Source organism: Ahaetulla prasina, chromosome 6 (genome assembly GCF_028640845.1).
Source record: "Ahaetulla prasina isolate Xishuangbanna chromosome 6, ASM2864084v1, whole genome shotgun sequence".
Lineage (NCBI taxonomy): Eukaryota > Metazoa > Chordata > Lepidosauria > Squamata > Colubridae > Ahaetulla > Ahaetulla prasina.
Window position 1 is genome coordinate 11,392,217 of NC_080544.1, and position 13,717 is coordinate 11,405,933.

Here is a 13,717-nt window from a genome sequence, read left to right on the forward strand (position 1 = left end):
TAAGATGCCAGATGGGTACATAGGATATTTCAGTATCCAGTTGACTTCTTTCTCTCTGATCCTTTAGTTTACAAATCCCTTTTAAGCAACACACAACATTTAGAAACTGATAGGGATAAAACAATGTGAGGTTGTGGAAGAGAATTTGAATTTACATTGGAACCCCAGTCCTAAAAATGCCATTACTATTTCTCTCACCCAAAAGTAACTCCCTTACACACACACAGATGCAGCCTTACTCAATCTTCATGCCCTTCAGGCTTTGGTTTAAAATCTACTTCCTTCCTGAAATTTACAGAACATATAAACAAGTATCTATCGCCTGCTTCTCCGTTTTCTCTTCTCTCCTTCTTCATACTCTCATTTATTTATTTATTTTTAAAACCCATTCTTCCGTAGAATATTAATGGAGCCATTATTGGATTATTGGGATCTCGGAATCAAAGGGGAGAGGTCCCAGAAAACTTGCTCATAATATATTTACGCTACTGAAATTTTAATTTAAAAAAAAATGTCAGTAAAGCTATACATTGTGTTTTTGTATGAAACGTGTGTGTGTGTGTGGCATGAGAGACCACCAAATACAAAGACAGAATTACACTTGTCAAGTTGTGAAGAAGCCAGTATCAGCAGAAGTACTCGTCCAGCTGTCCATCTGCCTTTGCAACTGCTTCAGAGTCCACACTGGATCTTGATGAGAGTAACCTATTAGACTCATCGGGGATGTGATGAGTCAAGTATTCTCCTCCCATCTCCTTCGATTTGCTTCCAGGAGAGATGGCTTCAAAAGTGACGTAAGAATCCTGAATGTCTTTGGGTTTCTGAACAAAGTATTTTCTGCAACGTCTCTTTAGGGCCCCACAACAGACCACCAGGGTGAGAGGGACGGCGATGACACAGGCCACACTAATGACCACCACGTTGATCAGTTTTTGGGTTCCACCAGCACTGGCAACTTCATCTGTGGAGAAAATGATGCACTGTTCCTTCTTGGGTATGAGTCCCTTCACACAGACGCATGCGATGTATTTGGTCTTGGGCATCAAACCGTTGATGGTGGTCCTGGTTTTCTTTGGCTCCACGTTGATTCTGCGCATGTCCCTTTCTCCAAAGATGGCATAAAGGATGCTAAACATGGTGCTATTGTTGGCCTGAGGAGCTTTCCAAGCCAAGGAGACGCTATGATCAGTGTCTCCAATTACTCTGACTGACCTCACCAGGCATTTGGATTCTGGGTTAGTAGTGGGCAGACTTGCTAAAATATTTTTGGGGTCACCTTTCATATTTAGGGCCTGATCTCGAAGCACCAGATTCCTCTCTGTGTTGGCCTGACCTGAAATAATGTGCAAAGTTGGAAACGTTGAAGTTGTCATGATGTGTCCTCCTACCAAATTTTCCTTGTAAGCTGATGTTTCTATCCCCTTGATGTGTCCTTTCCACACTCCTTTCAATTCTGCCCCGAGATCATCTATGCTCTTAGAATCGGTGACAATCAAGGAGATAAAAGCTTCAGTGGCTCCAAGAAAGTTTGCAGCCTTGCAGATGTATTCTCCGGAATCAAGGTAAGAGACAACCGAAAGTTCTAAAATAGACCATCTTATTCCGTCACTGGAAATTTCTTGATGCACTGGAGAGAGAAGAGATAAAAGTTGCAAAAATAAGCTGTTTTATTTGATGGTTTACATTTATAAGGAATTTATTTTTAATGGTATTTGTATTTTTATTGTCATTTTTGTTTTAGGGGGTTGTTTCAATTAGTTATGAGCTAACTGATTCAAATAATTCTAATGGTGTAGTTTGGAAAAATGCAATCAATTAAGAACAGAAATGCTTTTTCAAGGTCTACTTATTTAATCTGTTATATTTATAATGTTACGGAAAGGGACAAGAAGAGATAGTATAGAAAATGAGATTGTTTAGCATCTTGGATTCAAAATCAAAAGGGTGCTTTGGAGCAAAATAGATATATCTGTGTAACATTGACCTGCATTTCATTAAAGCAAATGCATATTTTTGTGGCATTAATTTGCAACTGCTTTAAGGAATTGCAGACCAATCCTTGGAGCGTGTCCTCACATGTTACAGCCTCCTCCTCACAATCCTGACACATTTCTAAAACATATTTTGAAAAGTTGTTTTAACATCCAGAATTTGTCAAGAATATACAGGTAGTGCTCAACTTACAGCCATTCATTTAATGATGGTTCAAAGATACGACGGGCTCAGAAAAAAGTGTTTCACTACCACCCCTGGGGTACTTGGCAATCAGGTTGCATTTGCAATCGGTTGCAGCATCCTGAGGTCACATGTGTATATTCTAAACATTAAGACAATTTTTGACAAATTTTGAATGTAAAGATAATTTAAACTGTTATCTTAAACTTAAACTTAAACGGTTGTAAAAATTGGATTCCAACAGACATTACAACCACAACAATGTGTGACCGAAATTCCAGTCCCAGCTGTGAGCATAAGTGAAGGACTACCTGCAGTTGTTTTGTTTGAAAGAGTGCAGAGAAGCGCAACAAAGATGATTAAGGGACTGGAGGCTAAAACATATGGAGAACGGTTGCAGGAACTGGGTATGCCTAGTTTAATGAAAAGAAGGACTAGGGGAGACATGATAGCAGTATTCCAATATCTCAGGGGTGGCCACGAAGAAGAGGATGTCAAGCTATTCTCCAAAGCACCTGAGGGTAGAACAAGAAGCAATGGGTGGAAACTAATCAAGGAGAGAAGCAACTTAGAACTAAGGAGAAATTTCCTGACAGTTAGAACAATCAATAAGTGGAACAACTTGCCTGCAGAAGTTGTGAATGCTCCAACACTGGAAATTTTTAAGAAAATGTTGGATAGCCATTTGTCTGAAATAGTGTAGGGTTTCTGCCTGGGCAGGGGGTTGAACTAGAAGACCTCCAAGGTCCCTTCTAACTTTGTTACTATGTTATGTTATGTTATGTTATGTTATGTTATGTTATGTTATGTTATGTTATGTTGTGTTGTGTTGTGTTGTGTTGTGTTGTGTTGTGTTGTGTTGTGTTGTGTTGTGTTGTGATGTGATGTGATGTGATGTGATGTGATGTGATGTGATGTGATGTGATGTGGTTGATGATAATTGGTTCACTCTGTCCTTAGCTCAGGAAGATACGATGGAAGGAGAGAACCAACCTGTTCCATTGAATGGTTTCCCATCCGCTCTTCTCCAGCTCAGCTCTGGAATAGGCACCCCTGTGGTCCCACACCGCAGCAGAACTGTGCTTCCCAGGATACTCTTCACTTTAGCCACCGAGCTGTGGACAACTGGACTCTGGCACTTCCTCAGCTCCACTTGACTGAAGAAGAGTCTAGTCTGCTTTTCAGGGTTGAAGCATCTCAGCTTTGGCTCAATGAAGGCTATGTTGGGGGACTGGAAATTGAGGAAATGAGCCATTTCATAGACACTGCAGTCACACGTCCATGGGTTGTCCTGTAGGCCTGGGAGAAGAGAAGCCATTGGGAGGGTCAACCCAGAATGGGACAACTCACCACAGGACAATTTAACAATTCAATTTAATTATTTAAAATAAATAAAAAAGTATTTTAATTTTTGTCATTCACATTTCATTTTGTCTCTCCTTTTGTATTCTTTCTTTGATGGTTCTATTCCAATAGGTCATGGCAATTTGTCCTAGACTCGAACCAACCATTACATCATCCAAAGGGATCCTCAAGGGTTTCAGGAGACCTGTGAACACTCAAGTGGGTCTTCTACCTGGCGCATCTTTTTCCCTTGATCCTAAATGACACCATTGTTCTGTCCCCCTCGCCTCCGTCTGAGTGATGGCTTAATTAGCCGGCACTATCAGCTCTGGCAGCAAACTAGTGAGCGTCTGCCAAGTGCCTCTGCTATCTCCCTCTATGCCGATGAGTCAACAAACAGTACTTCAGCTCTAGTCAAGCAGTTGATTTGCCTGCTACAAAGAGGCATAGCAGCCCTTGCTGCTTTTATATCCTGTGGGGTGTGGCTCCATGACTCAGCACTTCCTAGGCCTGCCCCACCCCTGCTTCTGTTGTTTCTTCCTCTCCTGCCTACGAAACCTAGGGTCCAGCCAGGCCTGATTGCCATCAGCTGGGTCTGGAGGCATGGCTGGGGGTGGGGGAAGAGTCAGGGGACGGAGGCCTCGTTATCTCCTCCACCTGGCCTGCCTCTGGCTCCTGGAGCTGAGCCAGAGAAGCCGGTGCTCCTGAGGTAAGGCCTGATGGCCCTTCCCCCTCACTTTCCAAGTCACTTTCTGGCAGGGTGCCCGACTTGGGGGGCACAGACACAACAACTATTGAGTGTTTGCAGACCTACAACAAAAAGATTTGCTATTCAATTATTCAAAAATTGCTTATACACAGAGGCTCTGGGGAATGATGCTGATTGCAAAGCCTTTTCCGCAGTGGCCCTGATCCTGTGGAACACTCTACCACTGGAGCTGCTCTTGCCCTTTTGGTACCAGAAAGGAAGCAAAACACGGCTCTGCTGGTTGACTTTGAGCCCCACTCATCACTGGAGCTGGTCAATGGGATTAGAAGACCTCATCCCCACGCTGTCTTTCTCTTACTCTTGGTGTTTTGCATAGTTTTAAATTTTTAATTCTAATATTATAATTATTTTTCTATTTGACTTTTTATTACTTGTAAGCCATCCAGAGTTGCCTTACAGTGAAGATGATGGCATAAAAAGTAAGTAAGTAATAAAGGAAGGGGAGGGGAGCAAGAAAGAGAGAGAGAGAGAGAGAAGAAGGGAAGGAAGGAAATCTTTGAAGTAGCAATTAATTGAAGCATGGCTACTTAGAAAGGATCTGAACCAGTAGTGAAATTCGAACCAGCTTGCTACCGGTTTGCTGGCCGCGCATGCGCTGCACGCCAAACATGCGTTGTGTGCACATGTGCAGCATGTACCAAATGTGTGCTGCATGTGTGCGTGCACATGCACAATATGCACCAAAAGGAGGCTTGGGAAGGTAAGTAGAACAGCGAGGGGGGGAAAACCAGCTGTGGCGCACAATTTAGCTTTGCTAGAAAGCAGGATTTCCTGCTTTCTAGCAAAGCTAAACCCCGCTGTACAGCTGATCATCAGAAATACTGGTTTGGAGGAACCGGTAGCTTTTTTTAAACTACTGGTTCTCCCGAACTGGTAGCTATTTTAACTATCGGTTCACTCGAACCGGTAGCTTTTTTTTTTATCACTACTGGTTTGCCTGACCTGGAGCACCTGGTCACCCCTGATCTGAACTGAATTTCAATAGGAACTCATAGTAAAACATTGTAGCTTCACACAAAGCTATTATTATGGTTTGTTGTGCAGTCAGACAGATGTTCATACTGTATCTGGTATTTTTATCCACTTATCGAGTCCTTCCTAAAGACCCAGAATAGGCAGATCTGGATGTTTGATGGTGTTACAGGTCCAAGTCGGGCCACCTTTTGCAATTGACTGATAGCAAATTTGTCAATGCTGTTGGGGGCCAAGCTGTGCTCCAGTTGTTTTGGGATTATACCCAAGATGGTTGTTGTTGTTGTTGTTGTTGTTATTAATTGTGCAGTAAGCCAGAGGTTCAAACTGGATTTAGCATTTTTATCCTTACTAGACAGATTTGCAAATATATATTTTTATTAAAAGGACATCTCAGGGCCAAAGGTGATGGGAGGAAAAAGACTAGGAAGTGCTGGCTTCACTTGGACGAATGTTCACTGAATGTAACCTAGCAAAAATACCATTTTATTGCCAGATGGAGCCAAATAAAAGTTTTATGGCTTTTTTCTTCACATAATCACTATATATCTCCAAGAATAGTTGAAGGCAGAAGGTAACTAATGATCCATCAGTAGCTTTCTATTAATATACCAGAGATCAGAAAATATTTTCTCAATTTTAACAATAACAACAATCAAATAGATTATTTCTCACTCCCTTTCCTATTACCGTATTTTTTGCACTATAAGATGCTCCAGACCATAAGAAGCACCTAGCTTTTGGGGAGGAAAAGAAGAAAAAAAATGTGCCTCTGCCTTCCAGCATCCATTCATCTGGCTAGTGTCCTTGCTACAAACAGCAAACAACCTGGTCAGCTTCAGCACATTATTTAGCACGAGCAGCTGATTGGTGGTTGGATCGGCCTCCTGAAATACTGCCGATCAGCTGTTCCAGGCTGTGGGGATCACCACCAATCGCTGCCACCAATTGCCACCAATCGCTGCCACCACCAATAGGCAGCAGTGGTAGCGGCGGCAATACCCGCTGCCTGGAACGGGCCAAAAACAGGACACGCAGAGGCCGAAAATGGGGCAAGTGGAGGCCGAAAACGGCCAAAGGGTGGGGGCTGGTGAGTGGGTGGAGCTTTGGCAGCGTTTGCTCTGTAAGACGCACAGACATTTCCACCCACTTTTTTGGGGGGAGGAGTGTGTCTTATAGTGTGAAAAACAGGGTATGTTACTGAAACCAAATAAACTCAAGCAATCAATCAGAAGAGAAGAACTGGGAGTTCCATCTAATGCTGAAACAAATTATTGAATTCTAAGCCTGCAGTTCTGCACTGGTAGATGGTGAAGATCTAATAAGGAAAACCAAACCGAAGGATCCTTGGTGCTCTCTGAGCTTGGTTGTTTCCTTGCAGATATTTCATTACCCAAACTAGATGACATCACCAGTGCCCTGAGCTACAAATATTCTCTTTATTGAAAACCAAAAGACAGGTAGTGCTTGCTTATCAGTGTGCTTAACAGTAGTAATTGGTAACCAGTGACTCCATCACTAAATGATGCAGTCACAAAGCTCTATGTCATGTGACATGCCAACTGACAGTAGCAATCCTAGAGCACTACCAGTGAAAAGATGGCCAACTGATTAGGGGACCGGAGGCTAAAACCTACAATGAACGGTTGCAGGAACTGGGCATGGCTAGTCTAGTGAAGAGAAGGACCAAGGGAGACAGGATAGCAATCTTCCAATATCTGGGGGGCTGTCATAGAGAGGAGAGGGTCAAGCTGTTTTCCAAAGCACCTGAAGGCCAGTCAAGGAATAAAATGGAAATTGATCAAGGAAAGATTCAACCTAGAAATAAGGAGAAAGTGCAAAGAATCAACCCATGGAACAGAAGTTGCCTTCAGAAGTTGTGGGAGCTTCATCACTTGAACCTTTCGAGAGACTGGACTGCCATCTGTCAAAAATGGTGTAGGGTCTCCTGCTTGAACAGAGGGGTTTGGACTAGAAGTCCTATAAGGTCCCTTCCAACTCTGTTATTCTATTCTATTCTATTCTATTCTATTCTATTCTATTCTATTCTATTTTATTCTATTCTATTCTGACTACAAACCCAGGGAAGGATCCCAGAGGGTTTTCCCCTGGAATGTAGCTTCTTCAACTATCAACAGAAGGAACTGGCCTTCCTTTAGTTTATTTGACTCTCCTGTGTTAGGGAAAGTCCTACAATTATCCCACAAGATCCTCCAATTCACCAGAAGGTCTGCAAGTAACTTCAGGAGCTGTGCTTTGAAGCAGCTCCTGTGCTGAAAGCTGGGGGTGGGGGGCTGGGCAGGGCTACAATCTCTCTACAATGGCTCTTATAGATGAAACAGGTGGTCTTCTCTGCAGATAAAGCATTCTTACTCATGCAGGCTTAAAGGAAAACTTGTGTTTGACTATAAGAATGTCACACCTTTTTTTTTAAAGAGACCTTATCTATCAGAGACATTTGATTAGATCCACCTTCAGTCACGCTTAGAAGAAGTTCAGGGAAAGCAGTAAAGGTCAGCCCAACCGATCCAGGCTTCCATTGAATCTCCGCTAAGTATAGTTGATTCTGAATCCAGCCTATAAACTGGATGGAAACTGGATCCAGCCAGATGGATTAAGGTGGCCCACATAATTGGTTTCTCCCAAAATGAAAAAAAAAAAGAGAGTCTGCATTTTTTTAACCACTCAGAAGCCAGCTGGTTTAACAACCAAATCTTACTTAAATACTCTTAATAAGGTGGCATTTTTGACAGTGTCCAAAACTAGCATGTTAGAGTTACAGAGTTCAGTTCCCATCTTTTGCTACCCATCATCAACATCTGCTATGAAGGCAGTTGCTTCAGTGTTAATATTGGGGTTGAATTGCATAAGACGAATGAAATTCCACAGCTCCTATAGAACAGCAGTGGCTTTATAGGTCTTCCATGGATTCCAAGGACAACAAATTCAGCTAGCTTCCTCCAGATCAAACCCAAGGATCCATGATTTCTTTTCCTTTTTTCTTTCTTTCTTTTTTTTTTTTGAATATACTTTATTAATTTTTTTTTACATTAAAAACATAAAAAAAAGAAAAGGTTATATCACTTAACAGTTATTTGTGGTGTTTTTCTTATAACAATAATCCGTGCATTGATTACAAACATTAAATTGTATGTATTTATGTTCTTGTTTTATCTATTGTTTATACTTAGTAATTAAATATCCTTGTCAATCTCCGTTCTATCCATTTATACCACTGTTCCCATATATTATATTATATTATAAAATACCGATGTCTCTCTATCTTTTAAACTCATCGTTAGTTGGTCCATTTCTGCACAGGTCATGACCTTTTGTATAACAAGTTTCTCTGTAGGTATAAATGGCTGCGAGGTATATGGCTGCGAGGTAAATGGCTGTAGGTATAAATGCACGAGACCATCCTAACAGCAGTTAATATGTGTAGTATTAAATATTTTATACTCTTCACATATTTTTTTTAAAAATCCCCAATAAAAAGGGTTCCGGTTCTAAATCCAATTGTTCATTCATAATTTCCTGTAGCCAGTCTTTAATTTTTAACCAGTATTTACGGGATTCGGGGCAGGACCACCACATATGGTAATATGTTCCATCTTTATTTTTACATTTCCAGCATATGGGGCTCATTTTGGGATAGATTTTCGCTAATCTCGAAGTGGGTAGATGCTACCTGTAGAACATTTTATATGCATTTTCTTTATATGCTGCTGATTTTATTAATTTATAATTTCTGTTCCATATGTTCTCCCAGTCTGATAAATTTATATTATGTCCAATATTTTGACCTCATGCAATCATACTTCCTTTTACTACTTCTTCCAATTCTACTTCCAGCAAATATTTATAAATTTGGGTAATATTTTTATTGTCTGGCCCTAGTAAAATTTTATCTAATTGCTGTAGTTTAAGATATATTCCATATTCTTTTATATCTTGTTTGTATCGATTTTGTAATTGAAGGTAAGCCCACCAGTCAACTCGTAGTCCTTGTTCTTGGAGGTCCTGTAATGTTTTTAATTTTCCATGAATATCTAAATAGATCTTTGTATTTTAGCATTTTATTCAAATCTAAATTATTTGGGTGAATCATCGCTTCCATTGTGGATAGCCAAATTGGGATTTTTATATAGCGTTTCTTTTTAACTTTAATCCAATTGTTTATTAGGGAATCTCTAATCAGATGTATGTGGAAATATTATTGTTTCGTGTGGCCTGTTTCCCACAGAAAGGCATGCCATCCTCTCTGTAGGTCGTGGCCTTCTATGGCCAGTATTCTTTTATTCTTTAAATTGATCCAGTCTTTTAACCAAACTAGTGTTGCTGCACTGTAATATAGTTCCCAATTTGGCAATCCAAATCCTCCTCTGCTCTTCATATCTTGTAGAGATTTCATTTTTATTCTAGTTTTTTTTCCCCAGCCAAATAAATTTTGCAATTGTTTTATTAAAGTCGTTAAAAAAGGTCTTTTCTAATTTGACTGGGATAGTCTGAAACAGATATAGGAATTTCTTTACGGCTGCTATTCTTCCTAATAGTGACAGCTGCATCTTCATCTACAATTCTAAATCTTTTTTTGTTTGTTGTAATAATTTGTTGTAATTATTCTCCTTTATCGCTTTGCAATGTGCTGTCAACCATATCCTAAGTATTTGATTTTTCTTGTTGTTTGGAGTCCAAGTGATCTTTCCAGTTCTATTATTTGTGGTTCTGTTAAATTTTTCAGTAGAAGTTTCGTTTTCTATTCATTTTCAGTCCTGCTACAGTTCCATATCTTTCTAATTCCTTCATTAGTGCTTGTCCTCTCTCTAATGGTTCTTCAATGATAAAAGCCAAATCATCTGCAAATGCTTGCAGTTTATATTCTTCACTTCTGGTTTTCAATCCTTTTATTTCTGGGTTTTGTCTAATTCGTTCTAATAATACTTCTAATGAAAGTATAAAAAGCAGAGGAGATAGGGGACAGCCTTGTCGAACTCTCTTCTCTATATTTAAAGTTTAGGTATTTTTTCCATTGATTATAATTTTTGCTTTTTTATATCAAATATATTACTGTTATGATATTCTCAAATTTGGTGCCAAAATTCATATCATACACTTGTTGAATCATAAATTGCCAATTAAGATTGTCAACTGCTTTTTGGGCGTTCAAGAAAACAAGGGCTACCTGTTTCTCCAGGTGAGCTTCATAGTATTCTAAACTGTCCAATATTATTCTTAAATTATATCTAATTTGTCTGTCTGGGAGGAATCCATTTTGGTCTGAGTGTATATAATCGTTCAAAATTTTCTTTAATCCGTTGGCAGTAATAGTAGCGAATATTTTATAATCTACATTTAACAGGGAGATTGGTCTATAGTTTTGTATCAGTCTGGGATCCATACCCCCCTTCAGGATTAGCGAAATTACAAAATTAGTTTTGTATCAGACTGGGATTCGTATCCCCCTTCAGGATTAGTGAAATCCATGTATCCGGCATTTTAGCTGATGTTAATACCTCATTAAATAAATCAACCATTATTGGTACTATTTGTTCTTCTATTGCCTTATAGAATTCTGATGGAAAACCATCAGGGCCTGGTGTTTTATTACTTTTCTGGGATCTAATTGCTTGATTTAGTTCCGTCATAGTTCTATCCTTAGTCAGCGTTTCTTTCAGTTCATCTTTTATTTCTCGAGTTCTTTTTTCCCTTAGATAGTCCCTAATCTGATCCTCATCTATTTTTTCTTTCTTATAGAGATTTCTTTTTTTTTTACTCACCCCCAAAAGTCTTACCTAGGATGATCTTGGAATGGTCATTAAGGAAGTATGGAACAGCTTGGAGATTCGACCAGACCACAATGAGTTCTTGAGGGAGCATCATCAGTTTATTGCTTGAGACGTCTAGATAAGTGATGTTCCGGATATACCGAGCAGCATGAGACGGTATGGAGGCAATCTGATTATTATGCAAATCCAGCAACCTCAACTGAGGCATGTCGGAAAGAGTTTCCCATGGAAAGGAAGTAAGAACATTGCCCGCCAGTCTGAGCTCCTGAAGCTGGTACAGGCCCCTAAAGTTATTCACTCGGAGGCTCGCCAAGGCATTGTAGGGCATCCAAAGGAACTCCAGGTTGTGAAGAGAATGGAAAGACTCCCCAGGAACTCTTCGGATGGCTGTTTTTTCTATCCTAAGTTTGAAAGTGTCTCCTGGGAAATTGGCAGGTGTAAGCGTCATCTCTGGGTCATTGCACAGAATAGCCCTGCTAGAAAAAAAAAAGATTTTTTTGAAATTATATATGGACCATGTAGGAGATGACCAGGCTCAGCCCGAGGGAGGGTTCAAATGTGTCATCAATATCAAGTCCCTTCGCACCCACAAGAGATCTAAGTCCATCCCACCTTGAATTCCACTGACTGTCATCTATCACCTATTTGCTTTAATAGTTAGTTCAGATTCTTGTAAAGAGCGTAAACTTGCAATAAACCTTTATATGCCTGGACTTTCCTGCACATCACTGAACATTTAATCACCAATTTTAACTGTGGGTGTACTTTGTTGTTTTTCCCTGGCTCCCCTCACTATAAAAGCTGGAGCTGTGGGGGCGCAGGGGTTAGAATGCAGTACCGTAAGCTAACTCACTGTCCACTGCCAGCAGTTCGATCCTGACTGGCTCAAGGTTGACTCAGCCTTCCCTCCTCTGAAGTCAATAAAATGAGGACCCAGACTGTTGACTCTGTAAACCTCTTAGAGATGGCTGTAAAAGCACTGTGTAGTGGTATATAGGTCTATTGCTATTGCTATTGCTATCTATCCTGTAACTTTCCATAAATCAGTTCACATTCATTTAGTATGCTTCTAATCAATCTTTGGCTGAACAAAAAGGTTGAAAAACCCTACACTCTTGGCCAGTGGTGGGCTGCTGCCAGTTGTAACAATCGGTTCACCCGGTACCAAAAATATGAGCACACAGCATCGAAAATATGCCTTCCACACATGCACATGGCACTGAAAAAACAGCAATTATATAGGAAGTGATAACGCCAGGGTGGGTGGGCAGGGCCAGCCACTGGTCAGAACTACCGGTTCGCCCAAACCGGTCCAAATTGGCAGCAACCCACCACTGCTCTTGGCTCTCTGGAAGACCCTGAAGAGCTGACTTTTACTCAAGGGTTGAACCAGGACATGAGTTGAGCCCAAAACATATCTAAGTGGTTGGAAAAGTTGGCTGGTTGGGGAATTCTGGAAGTTGAAGTCAACCCATCTCAAAGTGGCCAAGGTTGAGAAACAACTTCCTAGGCTAATCAATTTCTACAGTAGTACATAACTAAAATATATTTACATAACCCTTTGGTTTATCCTCAAAGATAAGATTTGTCCAGAACATTTTACAGCAATAGATGCTTTTGAGGGGTCAAAGATTCTTCCTGCATGTTAAGCGTTAGATCTGTCCTTTCTCTCATCTTTTTTATTTTACTGTGAATAGGAGTGTGTGTTTGTTTGTCTTTGCAGACATACTATATATGTTGATAAAATCAGAAGATGCAGAGGTGTGACAAGACTTGTGTAAATTGTTTAAATGAGCTGTTTTTAATTGATCCTTCTCAAACCATCTCATTTGTGTTGACCATGCCTCTTTCAAAAAATAATTTGACATACACGGTACCCAAACATTACATAAAATACACACATCTTGCTCAGTTTAAGCAATCTTTCTGACTATAAAATCATGCTGATATATAGGTGTTGTTGATGCTTTCAGAGACAACAGGTTTTATTCTGAAGTGAACCTTTAGTCAAAATCTGCATGTATTTTTTCAAATAAACATAAACTCATCCTGTGCTTTTAATGTGTTTTCCCGCCAGACAATTTTTCAGGGCTTGGAGTGAAATTTTATGTCATTATTAGTTTCCCCCCAAAAAAAACAGAACAACAACAACACAACCAGCTGAAGAACTAGTAGCATATACTCTCCATGTACACTGTTTAAAATTTATAAAATTCTGATGATTATTCTTTTAATATTTTTAGTCATGTTCATTGTTATACAGTTCAGTGTTGATCACTTTCCCCATAATATTGTGTAATGTTGATTATATTATTTCTGTCTTAGTGTAAAAGTCCATCAAATGGCATTTCAGAAATCAGATTATGCTGTACTCTCTTGTTAATCCCACAGCACACAAAGTCCTTGTGGCTGTGGGAAGCCATTGAGAAAATAACTCAAATGTTGAAGTAACTCTCCTCTTCCACCGAGAAGAATGGGGGACCAGCCTGCCCAGAAAACCTTCTTGGCACCCAAAGAGTCATCAAGAAAAATTAGAGTGGTTTTACCTGGCTCTCATCCTTCCGTTGACACTGTAGAAGGAGCAGCTGCATTGAGAAGGGCAAAAACAGAGCATCCAAGGCAGACTTCCGAAGGTCAGGCAGCAAAGGAAACCCACTGTGACCCACAT

At 40.1% G+C, this 13,717-nt stretch overlaps 1 protein-coding gene across 1 annotated transcript; it reads right to left on the reverse strand.

Moving 5' to 3' along the window:
• Positions 1-626: 626 nt before the first annotated feature.
• Positions 627-13,717, reverse strand: LRIT1 (leucine rich repeat, Ig-like and transmembrane domains 1). Its single transcript, XM_058188042.1, has 4 exons — positions 13,596-13,717; positions 11,056-11,522; positions 3,169-3,474; positions 627-1,627 (listed from the first exon to the last, which is right to left on the reverse strand). Exons 1-4 carry the CDS (start codon positions 13,715-13,717, stop codon positions 627-629), a joined length of 1,896 nt encoding a protein of 631 aa, XP_058044025.1.